Raw genomic sequence first — 17,444 nt, 5'->3', positions numbered from 1 at the left:
GTTGCAGGTCCTTTAATTATTTTGTATAATTATCTTTGTAATAACTCAAAAAGCTAATGTATTTACCTTGCATTTCTATGGAGTGGGTACCATCCCCAATCGAATGTTCTGTAGTAATTTCCATTTGTCCGGGGTTTTATAACTGGTACTTACAAGTTTTGTTAAAACTTACATTGACCACAGCAAAAAGAGTGTATCTTTAAATAACTTGTTTACAAAATGAACAGCTGATTCTTACAAATGGTAGGTTTTGCAAGATTTTACTGGAGAAAAAATCTCTAGCAAAAACTTGCAAAATATTTAAGCTAGAACTGTCATTTTTTCTCTCTCTCTGACTCTCTTTTGCTGGCTTTTTGATGTAAACGAACGACTTCCAGTAAAAATTTGTGATAATTATCAAAAATTATGGGGTTCTCGAACGGAGCTATTATTATTATTACTATTTTTTTTTTTTTTTTTTTTTTTTTTTTTTTTTTTTGTTTTTACTTTCATTTATTTACTTTTTCGGTTTTTGCCCATAAATTTTTGTATCAATTGTTTTATTTTAATTAAATATTTATTTTGTCTGTTATTATTATTTTTATAATTATTTTTTATTCCTTGTTTATTATCACCTTGTTAACTAGCATTCAACTTGACTCACATACTGTAATTATAAGATTATTAATATCTTGTTGTATGTGAAACTTGAAAATTCAATAAATTCAAATTCAAATGAAAATTCAAATTCATATATAAACCGATCCCCAGATATGACTTTCGGAGTCCCTTGGAGGGGCAAATTCCATCCGATTCGTTCGAAATTATGTACGTTATTTTAGTATATGTTCTCTAACATTCATGCCATGCCATATCGGTCCATAATTATATATAAAAAAAAATTGACAAAATTTTCTATAGAAATAAAATTTTGCCAAAATGTTGTACAGAAATAAACTTAAAAAGAAAACATTGTATAGATACAAAATTATAGGAAGAACATTTTGTAAAAATTTTAATAGAAATAAAATTTTGCGAAAACTTTCTATGGAAATAAAAGTTTGACAAAATTTTCTATAGAAGTAACATTTTCACAAAATTTTCTATAGAAGTAACATTTTCACAAAATTTTCTATAGAAAAAAATTTGAGAAAATTTTCTATAGAAATAAAATTTTGACGAAATTTTCTATAGAATTAAAAATTTTGAATAGAAATGAAAACTTCACAAAATTTTCTATTTTTATTTTGAAAAAATATTTACATTTAAACGATATTAATTTTATTCGAAAAAATGGTCCGCTGGTACGAAGTTTGGTTCAGTTTTGGAAAAATGTTGGTCCAAAATAAAAATTCATTGTAGCAACGCTGGTGCTTAGTTCAGTTATTCCAGCGAAAAAATATTTGGTTAGTGGACTATTAATAGACCAATGCTACCCTTGGAATTTTTGTTTTCAAATATAATGATAAAATAACACAGCAACTGTAAGTTGTGAAAGAGATGTTTTATTCTCAACTCTTTTTAATTTCCTATTAAACTAAAATAATTAATAGTAAAATACAGATAAAGTCCAATTTTCTAGTAAATTTTAGAATAATAAAAAACATACCGAATTTTAGAATAATAGCTCCGTTCGAGAACCCCATAATTTTTGATAATTATCACAAATTTTTACTGGAAGTCGTTCGTTTACATCAAAAAGCCAGCAAAAGAGAGTCAGAGAGAGAGAAAAAATGACAGTTCTAGCTTAAATATTTTGCAAGTTTTTGCTAGAGATTTTTTCTCCAGTAAAATCTTGCAAAACCTACCATTTGTAAGAATCAGCTGTTCATTTTGTAAACAAGTTATTTAAAGATACACTCTTTTTGCTGTGGTCAATGTAAGTTTTAACAAAACTTGTAAGTACCAGTTATAAAACCCCGGACAAATGGAAATTACTACAGAACATTCGATTGGGGATGGTACCCACTCCATAGAAATGCAAGGTAAATACATTAGCTTTTTGAGTTATTACAAAGATAATTATACAAAATAATTAAAGGACCTGCAACTGCTGTGTTAGCCACCGTAATGCTTTTAATGGAATCATCATCATCGGAGAGTGAGGATGAGGAGAATGAAATTATTATACACATGTTAAGAAGGGAAAGCAACATCTTCCATAAAGGCATGGCTATATTCCAAGAAAAAAATAGGAGAAATTCGATCAAATCATATATAGAAGAAACAGTTCCAAAATATAATAACGTCGAATTTCGTTCCCACTTTCGAGTTTCACGAGAAATTTATGAATCGCTGACAAATCTCTTTTCCAAATGGCCCCACTATGAAATGCTTCGTTCCGATAAACGAATTCCAGCAAATGTTCAAGTTTTATGTTTTTTATGGTTTGCTGGTCATGAATCTTGCAGTTTTCGAGATCTGTCTGATCGATTCAATATGTCCCTTTCAACAATAAGCGCTATAATAAATAGGGTGTCTTTGTTTTTTAGCAGTTTGAGTCCAGAAATTATACGATGGCCGTCAGATGAAAAGAAGGAGGAATCATCTAAATACTTTGCAGAGAAATGTATGATACCAAAAGCTATAGGTAGAACTTTGTACAGTTTTGTTTTTAAATTATTAATCCAATGTTTCCAATTACAGGTTGTATTGATGGTACCCATGTAGTCATTGACCCACCAAAATCTGGAAAAGATGAATATATTGATAGAAAAGGGAACGTAACAGTTTGCTTACAGGGAATATGTGATGAACGCAATAATTTCATAAATGTATTTGTCGGATATCCTGGATCATGCCACGATAGTTGGGTTCTGAAGAATTCACCAATATATAACAAGTTACCGTCATATTGTGGAGGTTGGACATGTCTACAAGTTTAGACTTTCCTTAATTCTTTATTTTCAGATTATTATTTACTAGGTGATTCAGCATATCCTTGCAATAAATACATCGTTACACCTTACAAGGACAACGGGCATCTTAGAAAGGCTCAAAAAGAGTTCAATATGAAACTGAGTACTGGTAGAATTAAAATTGAACACTCATTTGGAATACTAAAGCAACGATTCCGGCAGTTATACTACTGCAAATTGCGAGGAATGAGAAAACTTTGCCATTTTATAAGAGCCTGCTGTGTTCTTCATAACATTGCTAACGAAGATGGTATGCATTTTGAGCCAACTGCATTCCAGGAAGAGGAAGAAGATTTTATGGATGATTATCCAGATAACGACAACATTTCGCGTGGAGATGACGTGCGAAACGCAATATCAAAATCAATACAAGATGTACTTACTACAAAGAATTAATTTTAATTTATTTAACTTTTAATTATAGCTCTACATTTAAAAATATAGTAAGGTAATCATATCGACTAGAGAATACAGCAATCCCTCGATTTACGTTGTTTCGATTTACGTCGTTAAATTTTTTGTTTTATCTACCTTATATGAATATTGTTTTTAAGAACTCTGAATCCAAATCTGCATTTGTTTTTTTTTCTATCAGCTCGATTTTGCGAGATATACCGTTATGTTCAAAATTAAGACACTTCCGCTATATAAATTGGAATAACTTGAAAACAGTTCAACATATTAAATTAAAAAAAATCAGAAAATCCCTAGCAATATTCTCTTTTAGCCGTCTTTACATTGTTTTTCAATTTTTCAAGTAGTTTTGGAGATATCGTTCAAGGAAAGACGGCTAAAAGAGAACATTGTTAGGGATTTTCTGATTTTTTAATTTAATATGTTGAACTGTTTTCAAGTTATTCCAATTTATGTAGCGAAAGTGCCTTAATTTTGGCCATAACGGTATATCTCGAAAAATCGAGCTGATAGAAAAAAATAAATGCAGATTTGGATTCAGGGACCTCAAATTACTAAAAATTCACTATAAATTTCAATAAAACGAGGGATTACTGTATTTATTTCACATAGAGTAATACTATTTATTTTTATAGAAAGAAACATTGTTTGCACTGTTAATTATTTTTTGTGAATATTTCTATTACAAAGACGAAATAGAAAAAAATAAAAAAATTCATTTACACTGAAAATTATTTTAAAACTATTTCATTTCACTAAATAAAACATATTTTGTAATTTTCATGTTGTATTTTAAATTTTAGAAATATGGTGAAAATACCAAATGTTCATTTTGGTTAACTAAACTGTAAGTTAGAAATTGATAAATTAAATATCTTGGAAGTATTGATAAACAAATTATTTTTTCAATATGTTCACTAGGGTTTCAAGCAAATCCACTTTCTTCTTCTCCAGAGCTTCTTTTCGTTCGGCACGTTCTTCTCTTTGTTTCATACTTTGTTCTAATGTTTGTTGTAGAATTGCATCACTCTCTTCTCTTTTTTTTGCATGTTCTTCAGACATGTCTATGAATTGTTGAAGGGCTGTTTTCCGTTTTCTTGATGATGAACTACATGGATCTTCGAAAAATATAAAAAATATTATAACATGAAAAACCTGGTTAAGTGGACCCAAGACTCAAGTCCGTATTGCTACGGGCTTGCTGGCATTGTGATCTATAAATCTACATCTAAATTGAGAAACAAATTAGTCCTGGACGGTATCGTTTTACTACCAATAAATATTACAATAGAATGATGACGCATGCAAAGAATATGTATCGACATTGAAATTTGTTATAGGATCACATTACACTCAAAATCTACATTTCAGATTTGAAATCTACTTTTTATAAGGCAAATGACAGTTGAATCTAGTAAAAGTGGATTTTGAAATTGTAATGTGAATGAGGTATTAGAATAAATAATAACAAAACGTCATTAACCGAATTATTTTCGAAATAGGACGATTTTTTCCGTGTAAGGCGTACCCTTAAAATTCCAAACGAAATTTTTGTACCTGTTTCAGATAAATTTGGGCCTTCGATGAGTTTTAAATCCGCCGAAGACACTTCCGCTTCACTGTCGAGTACAAAATCTGGATTTATAGACTTTTTTCCTGCAAAAGATCGTCCAATTCGCTGCAAAACGAAAGGACATAATGGTATTAGATTCTTAACAAACATGTGCATGCATTTTTTAATTTACCTTTGATAAGGGCACGTCTGCCTATTCCGACCAGTCTTAGAGTTGTAAAGTTGTGTGCGTTTGTATTTCCGTTCCAAACTGAAATACTTGGTTTCCACTTGTTGAGAATTGAAATTGTATCCAAGTGAACACAATTCTTCTGAAATCTTTATCCACATTTGTTTTTTATTTTTTAGGCTGGCCGATTTTCCCACTTTTGGCCGTAATTCTTTCACTTTGGATATCAAAAATTTTACTGCTGGCTCAATCCACACGGACTTCCCGGCTCCTTCATCGTCGTTGGTGCAAGTGATGACTTCATTTTCAACGTGGAACTCTTGGTGGGGGTAAAGAAAGTCATCTTCACTCTGGGTGAAAACTACTTCCTCAAAACTATCACCAGCAATTTCGTCCACCACATTTTGCTGGTATTCCTCATCTGTAAAATGTCCGAAAGTTACATTTTCTTGAATTTATTTATTTCTTGTATCATACTTACCGAAAGAAATTCTTTTGTATGTTCCCGGTGAGCAAATTACGTCCAATTTTCTTTTATTCATTTTTCTTGGTTTACGTATTTGAAACATAAAATACAATCACCTGATCTGTTTTATTTGCAAGTTTTTACTGGATGGCGTTCGCGTACTTTTTGTGGCAAGAGAGCAAAAACAAAGCAAAGAGAGTAAAAACGGTTTTTACTCTCTTGCTGGTTTTTACTGGATATTTTTTACTGGAAAAGTACGCGAACAAACCTAATAAAAAACATATCACCAAATTGTTTTCAGCTGTTCTAGAGTGGCCACCTTTGTTGTTGACACTCTTGCAATATCCCAGCTCTGTACTCTCTCTCTCTCTCTCGGTTGTTATCGATAAACGATTTTAGTTACATCGAGAACGTCGCAGCAATAACATCGTTTTAGTATACGTTCCTCGGAACGGACGACAAATTTTAATCTATAATTAAAAAAATTATACATTTTCTAATAACAAAATGTGTTATAGCAATAAGCTAATCATAAAGTTTAATCTAGTGTATAAATTTAATGGAAATCAATCGAATTAAGTGAAGAAAATCTAATACGAAAATAGTGCTGGTTATGTGAATGTGTGACCCAGCCCTAAAAGTGTGAAAAATCGAAGTCACAACAAAGGAACCAGGAGAAAATCTCAAATTTTCCATGTTCAAAGTGCAATAATCTAGCGAAAAATTCCAATAAACCATACTCAAATCACAATGGAAGAGGAAGATCCTGGAATTGATTTCGGTTTTGCCGAACCAGGAACATGGAATTCAACGGGCCGTATAGCCCTGGAGAATATGAAAATAGATGCTCCCATGGTTGGTATAATAATATAAGTACTAAGAGGGGGAGGAACATTAAAATGGGGTGGGTTGAAATGATTCACACATTTTCAGGTTGTAAATGTGGAACTTTTACAATGTTGCAATAATTTCAAGGAAATTTTACTCCAAAGATTAGACAGACTAAAAAAATTCTTATCAATACCACTGAAAAACAAAAATGATTCAATATGATGAGAGTGTTTCTGCGACACACATATTTCCTTTTGAGTTTGCTGATAATATTTTACGCATATTCAATTAGTTGGATTTTGCTTTGCATTAAAAAAAAACACTAAGTTCATTCTCTTGTTTTTCCATCTTTGTGCGGTCAGATACAAAAACAAAAATATCGCATTTCCTTCCAATCATCATTTATATTTAATATAATTTATTTTCTGTATTTGCCTTTTGCTAAGTTCATTCATTTACGTTTTGTTGTATAAGTTGAGTTGTTTTTTTTTTGTTTGTTTTGTATGTGGGGCTTCTGCTTGTTCTTCCTGATTTATCGGCCATTGTTATGACCCCCTTCCATATAAATATTTTTTTATTGTTGTAGCTATGTTCAATAACAATTACACCGTAACAGCTGATAGTCATGTGTTTGTCGGCCCCATAACAACCCCCTCCCCCCTTGCAAACACACTTGTTGCTTACAATGTTTGTAAACAAACGTCGTTTTTTGCTGCTTAAGTAAATAAATGTACCACCCAACGTAAATATTTTGCCCCCCACCCTGACCCAAACACTTGTTGAACTTATTGTATTGAAACTAGGGATGAATGAAATACCCAAACCGGCAAATGATTTTATATGCCGGTAGTAGTATCAATATTTGCTCGAGTTTTTTTAATGGATGATGAAGTGAATTATCTGTGTTATCAGTTCATTGTCTTCTTTGTTTTCTTTTTTGTCATTAAAAAGCAAATATTATATTGTAGTTTTAAAACTTTTGCTTTTTATTTATGGTTCATTCTTTTTTTTTTGTAATTGTGCTAATATATTATTTTTGTGAAGCATTATTATATTTGTTTAATACATTCTTATTTTTCCGTTGGCTTTCATTGATGCCATTTTTATATTCCTTCTAAACCCGCTACCATAGGATGACGATGGGGTTATGATAGGTTTAACATTCCATTTGTAACACATCAAAATTTAGATTTCCGAGTATATAAAGTATATATGTATGTTCTTGATCAGGGAGAAATTGTATGTTTATCTGTATGTTTTTTTGAAGATATAGCCTTCTATAATATTGCTAGGCTCTTAAAATTTGCCACAGGTTCGTTTTTTCTTTGCTTGCAGGTCAGGTTGTGCAAACCGATCCGCATTTATTTTCTTGGGTTAATGCAAGGTGTCCGATATTTATTGTAGCCAATTTCTGGTAGCTTTAAAGTGGCTATCGTTAGGTTAGGTTAGATATAATGACACCCCGATATTTTTGAGGCTCACTTAGACTATTCAGTCCATAGTGATACCACAGTAGTGAACTTTTCTCTTATCACTGAGTGTTGCCCGATTCTATGTTAAGCTCAATGAGACCGAACGTCGTTCCACATTCCAGTGAAATCACTTGGAGAAGCTTTGAAACACTCAGTAATGTCACCAGCATTACTGAGGTGGGATAATCCACCGCTGAAGAACATTTGGTCGAAACTGGGTTTGAACCCACGACCCTGTGTAAGCAAAGCGGGCATGCTAACCATTGCACCACGATGGCTCCCATCGTTAGTGTCATCCAGAATTTAAATGTAAATAAATCTTTTGTTTGTCGTGCCATTACAGCAATCCCTCGATTTACGTCGCCTCGGTTTACGTTGTTTCGATTTACGTCGTCAAATTTTTTGTTCCATCCAACTTTGATTTACGTTGCCATTCGATTTACGTCGTCGATTTTTTGCCAACTTTATCAGAAACGCCTTCCATAAGTGAAATAAGTACCAACGATGATGACATCGAAACATTTATTTCTGAAATTCGTCAAATTCTAATTAATATTGCACATATAACGCAATTGTCGAAGTGGCGAAGTATCATTTTATATGTGTACAACGTAACGGGGTTTCATTTGTTTATGAACTTAATTTTTAAACCCTGATATTTTTGGATAATGAATTGTTATTTTTTGGTTTATATGTTTAATTCGGTTTACGTCGTTTCGATTAACGTCGTCAAATTTCGGAACCAATCACGACGTAAATCGAGTGGTTACTGTACTCGATATTGTGACGCTGACAGAGTTGCAACGCTTTCAAACAGTGGACGAAAAACGGTAACAACGCCAGAAAAGTGAAGGTCATATTTGATCGAAATCCACGCGATAGTGGTAGAAAACTTTCTCGTGATCATTTAAAAAACATCACCCTCATTTTGAAGGTGTGTGTGTGTGTAGAATGTTGCTCCTATTTTGATTTTGGAATTCACTCTTCAGTTGTCAAAATGCCGTCCAAGCAAGAAGAGCAGCGTATCAAAATTTTGCTCGCGCATCGCGAAAATCCGAGCTACTCGCACGCAAAGCTGGCAAAATCGCTAAAAGTTGCCAAATCAACCGTTGCAAATGTAATTAAAGTGTTCGGGGAACGTTTGTCGACAACCAGGAAGTCTGGATTGGGGGGAAATCGAGAACCGGAAGCCGCTGAGACGACAAAGAGAGTTGCCGGTAGTTTCAAGCGAAACCCTAACCTGGGTGTATCGTCTACAACCGTGCATCGAGCCAAAAGACGAGCCGGACTATCGACTTACAAGAAGGTAGTGACTCCAAATCGCGATGATAAACAAAATACGACGGCCAAAGCGCGATGATAAACAAAATACGACGGCCAAAGCGCGATCCCGGAGGCTGTACACGACGATGCTGACGAAGTTTGACTGCGTGGTAATGAACGACGAAACCTACGTCAAAGCCGACTACAAGCAGCTTCCGGGACAGGAGTTTTATACGGCAAAAGGAAGGGGAAAGGTAGCAGGTATTTTCAAGCACATAAAACTGTCAAAGTTCGCAAAGAAATATCTGGTTTGGCAAGCCATCTGTACCTGTGGCTTGAAAAGCAGCATTTTCATAGCTTCCGGACTGTCAACCAAGAAATTTACGTGAAAGAGTGTTTGAATAAACGTCTGCTGCCTTTCCTGAAGAAACACGGTTGTTCCGTACTGTTTTGGCCGGATTTGGCATCTTGCCATTACGGTAAAAAGGCCATGGAGTGGTACGCCGCCAACAACGTGCAGATGGTTTCCAAGGACAAGAACCCTCCCAACACGCCAGAGCTCCGCCCAATTGAGAAATACTGGGCTATTGTCAAGCGGAACCTAAAGAAGACCAAAAAAAACTGCTAAGGACGAGCAGCAGTTCAAGGCAAACTGGCTTTCTGCGGCGAAGAAGGTGGACAAGGTGGCTGTACAAAATCTGATGTCAGGTGTCAAGCGTGAGGCCCGGCAATTCGGATTTGGAAATGCGAAAGCCTAACTGAATATATTTCCTGAATTTTATACTAATTGAGCTTGAAAAATAAATTTGATTTGATTTTTTAAATAAACGATTTCACCGATTTACACGCGTTTTCCCTTGACCAAAATTTGACCGTATCACCCTTTACATATTGAAAAATAAGCTTGGACTAAACGAATTGTATGTATTGTATTTTCGTACAACAGCTTGTATACACATCAAGAATCTCTGCGACTAGGATGGGGTGGGGGAACTGAGGCAGATGCACTTGCATGATTTTATTTGGTCCAAGATGGGTCTGTCTTGGGATGTCTCTTTCCTCCGGTGTTATGTGCCGTGGTCGTACTCCTATAACAGGATTAACCTTCGCTTGTTCAGACCTTGCCGATATGCCGCTTGATCTAGGGGCTATCTTTTGTAACGGTGGTTATTGTGGTCCAGAAAGTGAAGATCAATCCTTCCCTTCCTGGGTGGTGGTTGCCTATCCACATTATGGGAATTCGGTTAATTCGTTAACATCCACGGAGATACTGCTTTGACAACATTTGTGTCAAATTGTGTCTACGCACGAGAATGACTTGGAGAGTAGATTCCTCGCATCAATTCTACCGCACAATGGTAGCATTGGTTGGTCTTTTACGCATGACCCATTTTGAACTAAACAATACCAAAGTGTCGATCATTTCAAGGGGGTGCTTCGCCGGGAATGGTCCAAAATACCGCGGAGCAATTTTTGGACCGTGTGATGCCTTTTCGACTGTTCCAAGACCATAATTCGAGGCAAAGCTGGCCAATTTAACAAATCATAACTGATTCTGAAATTTGAAATTATTTCCTACATTTTTGCTATTGTACAATAACATTTAAAAAATGGAAAAATATATGCCCATATTCATAATAATTTACTGACAGTTTATCGAAGGAATTTGTATTGCAATAATAGGATTAAAGTTTACCTTAACTTTTATGAATATGGGGAATAATCTTTTACTTTGCATGTAGGCGCCACCTACTTGTGAAAAGTTGTACGTGAATAAAAAATTGCTATATAATCTTACATTTGGAAATATCTATTTTTTTATTTTTGCCATATAAATCTGTTTGTCCGTTTTTTTTCATTTGGTTACGGTGTCACATTTCTCTCAAGGAGCAGTGTCGTCAATTATTTCAGGCCATATATTAGGACTTTCGTGAAATATCCGTTTTTACCATCAAATAGAGGACTTAATGATATGTCTCTTACATATAAATTTGGTTGCCCATCTTTTTCCATTTGGCCACAGCGGTCACTTTTCTCTCTCGACGAGCAGAACATCACTTTTTTCCAGGTCATACATTGAGTCTCCCAAACACATTTCACAATATCCGTTGTTACTATCGGATAGAGCACTAAAAGATCTCCATTATATTCCAGGTCATATATTGAGACTTCCAAACACATTTCACAATATCTGTTGTTACCATCGGATAGAGCATTAAAATACCTATATTTCACATATATGTTAAATCTGGAACTCAATCTTTTTCCATTTGACCACAGCGGCCACTTTTCTCTCTCGACGAGCAGAACATCACTTTTTTCCAGGTCATACATTGAGTCTCCCAAACACATTTCACAATATCCGTTGTTACTATCGGATAGAGCACTAAAAGATCTATCTTGCACATATAAATCTGGAACCCCATCTTTTTTCCATTTGGCCACAGTGGAAACATTTCTCTCTGTTTCGTACACGCGATTCGGAAGATTTCTGGCAAAAGATTTTTATTCCAATCGAAAGCTATCGTTTCAGTTTATCTTTGGTTAACATTTTGCTTTTTTTATCTTTACCCGTTTGGCCAATTCATGCCAATTTCTATGGTCATATACGGATTTAATTTCCGTTACATACAAAGACCCGAAAATGTTAGGTTTACGAATTCAGTAGGCGAGGTTTAGGTTATGCTATAATCTGCCCGTATTAATCACTTGTTTATGGGTGTATGGAAAGATAAAAATTTTGTCCGAAATTAAGGAGAATACAGTTGATTTCCACTATTATTAGACAATATTGGTCAAGTCGGTATTCTAATGGTGAAAAGGAGTTAAAAAAAAAACAATATCGCCAAAAAAAAAGGAAATGTAATTAAGCCATTTTTATTTCCAAGTACATTAATCCAGAAAATTGTCGGCTTTCGATAAGCCAAGCGCTGCGGAGATGTGTCAGAAGGAACTTGGCACCAACTCTGAGTTTTTAACCTATAGCAAAGTCGTAAAATATTAAGTTTGGAGAATATTCATGTGATATGTGTATTTTTTATGCTAGGAAAACTATCTGTATAATGTTATTTCCACCCCACTTAAAACTCTCATGAGAAACCTACTACTTTTGTCGGCATATAAATGAAATTTTTGTTCTATATACAAAATATTATATTAAAAAATAAAGGGAAGAATTTTGGCTTCCTCCATTAAGAAAAAGCGATTAACAAAATTTCCTTATTTTCTTACAGATATGGCTTCTAGCTTCACTCTTGACATCAATAACATGGGTGACTTATATCACTTTCTACAATTCCCGTTTAATGGGAATGCTAATAACGAAAATTGCCAATCGTTGGTTCATCAAAGGGGCTTTCTTTAAGATTGGTAAGCTATTCTTTTTCACCCAAATGAAAAACAATATTAATTTCAAATCGTTATGCAGGTTCTGTAGCTTTAAATCCTTTAGCTGGTAAAATTATGTTTCGTGATTTTGTTTATATAACCTACGACTATTCAGTACGAATACAAGATGGGTATTTCATATTTCGATGGTGGCGTTCCTATGTTCCAAAAGATGTATCCGAAGGTAAGTTAATAGCACTGTTTTAATGTGACCCTGGAGTTTTGAATACAAGAGAGATGGGTTTTCTACACTTGCAGATTTATCACATTCGGATACAAGATTGTCGGTGCAATTGAATGGCTTTGAATTGCACATTTATAATCGCTCCCAATTGTATGATGAATTGGAGAGAACATTTGGTTTGAAACCTTCAGTACTAATACCGGTAAGTTATTGCACTATTGGATAAATGAACGTAAATAACCCTGTTTCTTTTTGTCAGACCGATTCTCTATCCACCGAGGAGCGTGTGAAATTAAAAGAACATACCATGAATATGGAAAATGCCCGTCAAAGCAAACGAGAAAGTGTCAAACATTCCGAAGCTATGAAAGCAACAACCTGGCGTGATCTCATACCTGTGATTAAAATTGATATATGTTCAGGACGTTTTGTATTTGGCAATCGTCTAACACCGACCACATTATCAATATCCATGGAGGAGGCTCATTGTACATATAGTACAAAGCCTGCTGTTTGTCGTTTGGATCATTTTATGCATTTTGTAAAGGCGAAAATAGAAAATGCCAAAGTAATGTTTGCTCCTAGCCCCAAATACACTGGATTAGTGGATGAACCTCCCCGTTATATGGGTGAAGGTTTTGTGGTAATGATGTCCAATCAAATGGATTTGTATTTCTATATGGATGAACCGGGAGTGGTGCCCGAGGAAACCATACACATTACATTGGCCAATGGTGACAAAGTAGAGCCGTCACCACCCGTCTTGGGAATTAATATTAAATGTTTGAAAGGCACTGATTTCAGCTATGGACCCTGGGCCGATAGACAAAGGGATCACTTATTTAAATTTTTCTATCCTCCAGATTGGAGAGAAATGCAAGTAACACCAATGCCCAAACCAGGAGAATTACGATCTTATCAAAGTTTTGATGTTACTTTATGTGTGCTGAATGAAGCAACAATAGATATATTATTTTCCAAAGAGAAAGAAACAAATGCCATGCATATAACTGTGGGGCAGGCATCATATGTTGAGGTAACTATACCCTGGGTTACCCTATCCGATGGTTATACAACCAAAATCCAGGGGCAACTATTTCATGTTGAGGCCACCACTTCATTGCAATATCGAAGTCTGGCTGAATTCGAATCGTTGGAGTATAAGGTTCGCATACACTATCCCACAAAATGGAATGCTCCTCAAGACTGGAGCATAGCTTTGGCCGGATGCAAGGCCACCGCATATATTGTGTACAAACATAAATGTTTCTTCCAAGATCTCATTGAAGATTGGGCGAGTAAAGCCAGACCTGATATTCTAGCTTTTGTGCCATATACATGTAAATTTAATATTCTCCTGAATGACTTTGAAATACTGACCTTGTGCAATGAATACAATTGGATCGACTGTTCCAGTGCCAATCAAGAAAATAATCATTTGGCATTTTGTGGTGATGTCTTTGATATGAGTTTTGCTCTGCCCTTTGAAGATTTCCTGCCCAAGACAGTAACATTGAAATTTTGGATACATGGTGAGGGTTTAGATTTGAGCCTTTATGTACCAGAGGTATCGTCCACAAGGCCCATTGTCTTGGCCATTGATGAAAATGCCCGTCTATTGACAAGAAGTGGCAAAGTAAAATCCCGTCCTGAATTGTATACGAAAAAATGGCGTAAGATTTGTCAACGATCTGCCGGTTGGATAGACTGTTGGACCGTCCCAATTGTGGCTTTATCCATACAATATGTATATCATCCTGCTCCGCCCTTGGGGCCTGACCCACAAGCTGATATTACAACACCTGAAAAAGAAGAAATTTTGCTCAGTCCAATGCGTATACCAAAGACACGAAAATCGCCCAATCCCAATTGGCAAAAGGCTTCTGAACAGCATAAATTTGATCCCTCCACTTTGCCTGCCGACCATGTGACCGTAGAGCTAGAAATAGGATCTTCCGTACTAATGTGCTATGGCAATGTTTTGAGAAACTTTATCAATCTTAAGGAGAATATTTTCGGAGAAGATCAAAATTTTATCGATATGGAACAATCAAATGTGAAAACTAAAGATATACCACCACAGCCACCCATAAATCCCAAAGATCAATTGTTATCGAAGGAAAAAGATTTGGCCACCAAATCAATATCGGAAGTCACAGTGCCAGAGGAGAAACAAAAACCCTTCGATCCACGTCTCTATCGGCCCTTGGAGGTAATAGTATCTGTAATTATACACGATATACAGGCCCATGTTATGAAAAACTGCAATGAGAATGATCCTCCATGCCCAGTGGTGTTAATTGAACGTTTGGGTTTTGAAATGAATAAACGTTACCATGAAACCACACTGCAAGTTTTAGTTAGTCCATCATATTTGATTACATCGGATTTGGTGGTAAGGCAAAATCGTGATAAACATATCAATCAAGGGCATTTAATGTTATCCGCGGTCCAGGTGAGAGAGATCAAGGGAGATGAAAAAAAAAATAATTTATGATTGATTTTAAAATTCTTTTTCTTTTAGGTTCGTGGTCATGCCATGTTTAGCAATGAAGGTTGTGCTTTAGATGAAGATACATTAGAATACTCATGGCTGATTGAAGTACAACTGGGTAAACTTTCGGGTAAACTAACTTTGCCCCAACTCTTCAATGTGGCTGTGGGCCTTGAGACCTTAGCCTTGCTGGCAGTAGATCCTGAGAATTGCCTAAAATCACCTAAAACTGTTCGAAACTGCCATCATGGTGTACCAAGCAACCAATGTCCCCATACCAAAGAGGAAAATAAATACAAATGTCCCTCAGCCGAAGATATCAAATATAAAATGACCAGAGTATGTGTGGATGCTGTGGATGTTTATTTAATAGAAAGTGGAACAGCTTTACATGCTTGGGTATGCGACAATGAGTGAAAGTTGTCTTTTGCAAATGTATAAATTTTTTCAAATATTTTCAGATTTCACCCATACGTTTGGCCAATTGTAATCTGCATGGTCAACGTGTAAAGTCTGGTATATCTGGTCTTCTGCCATCAATATTGATAAGACTGTTTATGTTAAATGCCGCCGGCTGTTCCAGCAATATGACAAATTCATATAACACAAATACTACAGGTAGCAATCGTTCAGGAAAACTACGACGTGCTGATCAAGAATCTGTCAAATCAGATATACATTATGGTGGTGGTGGTGGAGGTTCTCACAAACCCAAACGTAGTTCAAATTCATTTTCCCAACGTAGAGATTCACGTGAAGAATGTTCTCGCAAATTACGCGACAGTTTCTCAGAATGTCGTCGACCCAATATGGCTGTATGTGATAGTGAATTCTTTGAAAATTGGGTAGAAGTTGGTTGTACATCGTTGGGCCCTATATTATTGGAGGGAGCTTCGGCTTTGCCTATACCAGATCATAAATTGCATTTAGTGCAGCATAAGTAAGTGAAGAATCCAATATTGAATCCATTTCTAAAGTCTTTCCATTCTTAACCAAATATTTTTTTCTTTTAGTTTCTTACGTGAACATGATCTGAAATTTAAACGGTTATGGTTTCTATGGTCGAATACGTCAACATCTGGAAATATTACTGGGGTTGTGGATATATCACGTTGTGGTTGTATTGGTGGCTGTGCTTTCTTCGGAAGTAATCGCAATGGTTTGAAATTTTTCAAACCATCTGCTCAAGATGTTCAGGATAATTATAACATAGCAAGATATTTGTAAGTATAGTGGATTGGAGGCAGGAAGAACAACTGCAGTTTAATACTGAAAATATAAAAATACCAGTTAAAGACATCAGTTCCTTTTTGGAAGATATTTTCTCAAAAATTTTGTTTCTATAGAAAATTTTGTCAAAATTTTATTTCTATCGAAAATTTTGTCAAAATATTTAGTTCCATATATTTTATTTGCAAAATTTTATTTCTATAGAAAATTTTGTCAAAATGTTATTTCTATAGAAAATTTTGTCAAAATGTTATTTCTATAGAAAATTTTGTCAAAATTTTAGTTTCATAGAAATTTTTTGCAAAATTTTATCTCTAAAGAAAATCTTGTCTAAATGTTATTTTTATAGAAAATTTTGTCAAAATCTTATTTCTATAGAAATTTTTGTCACAATTTTATTTCTATAGAAATTTTTCTCAAAATTTTATTTCTATAGAAAATTTTGTCAAAATTTTATTCCAATGGAAAATTTTGTCAAAATTTCATTTCTATAGAAAATTTTGTCAAAATTTCATTTCTATAGAAAATTTTGTCATAATTTCATTTCTATAGAAAATTTTTTCAATTTTTTATTTCTATGGAAAATTTTGTCAAAATTTTATTTCTATAGAAATCTTTTTTGCAAAATTTTATTTCTTTAGACATTTTTTGCAAAATTTTATTTCTATAGAAAATTTTGTCAAAATTTTATTTCTATAGAAAATTTTTGCAAAATTTTATTTCTATTGAAATTTTTTGCAGTTTTTTTTTTCTATAGAAAATTTTTGCTAAACTTTATATCTATAGAAATTTTTTTGCAAAATTTAATTTCTATAGAATTTTTTTGCAAAATTTTATTTCTATAGAATTTTTTGCAAATTTTTTATACAAAATTTTGTTTCTGTAGAAAATTTTGTCAAAATTTTATTTCTATAGAATATTTTGTCAAAATTTTATTTGTATAGAAAATTTTGTCAACATTTTATTTCTATGGAAAATTTTTGCAAAATGTTATTTCTGTAGAAAATTTTGTCAAAATTTTATTTTTATACAAATAAAATTTTGTATAATTTTATTTATTTATT

The 17,444-nt window shown here is 34.2% G+C and overlaps 2 protein-coding genes across 4 annotated transcripts in view; one reads left to right on the top strand and one right to left on the bottom strand.

Annotated features, from left to right (window-relative positions):
- Positions 1-3,901: 3,901 nt before the first annotated feature.
- On the bottom strand, positions 3,902-5,774 carry LOC142226892 (uncharacterized). Its single transcript, XM_075297138.1, has 4 exons — positions 5,535-5,774; positions 5,057-5,474; positions 4,869-4,989; positions 3,902-4,429 (listed from the first exon to the last, which is right to left on the bottom strand). The coding sequence occupies exons 1-3, from the start codon at positions 5,620-5,622 to the stop codon at positions 4,953-4,955; spliced, it is 543 nt and encodes a 180-aa protein (XP_075153253.1). The 5' UTR covers positions 5,623-5,774; the 3' UTR covers positions 3,902-4,429; positions 4,869-4,952.
- Positions 5,775-5,940: 166 nt separating this feature from the next.
- tweek (transmembrane protein KIAA1109 homolog tweek) overlaps positions 5,941-17,444 on the top strand; it is a 61,427-nt gene continuing 49,923 nt past the window's right edge. For all 3 annotated transcript variants that reach the window (XM_075297135.1, XM_075297132.1, XM_075297134.1), the window contains exons 1-8: positions 5,941-6,374; positions 12,319-12,454; positions 12,513-12,656; positions 12,731-12,858; positions 12,916-15,111; positions 15,181-15,549; positions 15,612-16,090; positions 16,164-16,373. In XM_075297135.1, the coding sequence (XP_075153250.1) occupies positions 6,270-6,374; positions 12,319-12,454; positions 12,513-12,656; positions 12,731-12,858; positions 12,916-15,111; positions 15,181-15,549; positions 15,612-16,090; positions 16,164-16,373 (3,767 nt within the window). In that variant the 5' untranslated portion in view covers positions 5,941-6,269. The remainder of the gene's footprint in view (positions 6,375-12,318; positions 12,455-12,512; positions 12,657-12,730; positions 12,859-12,915; positions 15,112-15,180; positions 15,550-15,611; positions 16,091-16,163; positions 16,374-17,444) is intronic.

The sequence above is a fragment of the Haematobia irritans genome, chromosome 2, assembly GCF_050003625.1.
Source record: "Haematobia irritans isolate KBUSLIRL chromosome 2, ASM5000362v1, whole genome shotgun sequence".
Taxonomy (NCBI): Eukaryota; Metazoa; Arthropoda; class Insecta; order Diptera; family Muscidae; genus Haematobia; species Haematobia irritans.
This window is presented reverse-complemented; position numbering and strand designations above follow the sequence as displayed.

Bases quoted from the DNA above. Each gene is read 5' to 3' on its own strand.
- LOC142226892 (XM_075297138.1), bottom strand. From the start codon at position 5,622: ATGTTTCAAATACGTAAACCAAGAAAAATGAATAAAAGAAAATTGGAC. The intron at 5,475-5,534 runs GTAAGTATGATA...GACATTTTACAG, and splicing joins ATACAAAAGAATTTCTTTCG to ATGAGGAATACCAGCAAAAT. The intron at 4,990-5,056 runs GTAAATTAAAAA...TTCGTTTTGCAG, and splicing joins CAGACGTGCCCTTATCAAAG to CGAATTGGACGATCTTTTGC.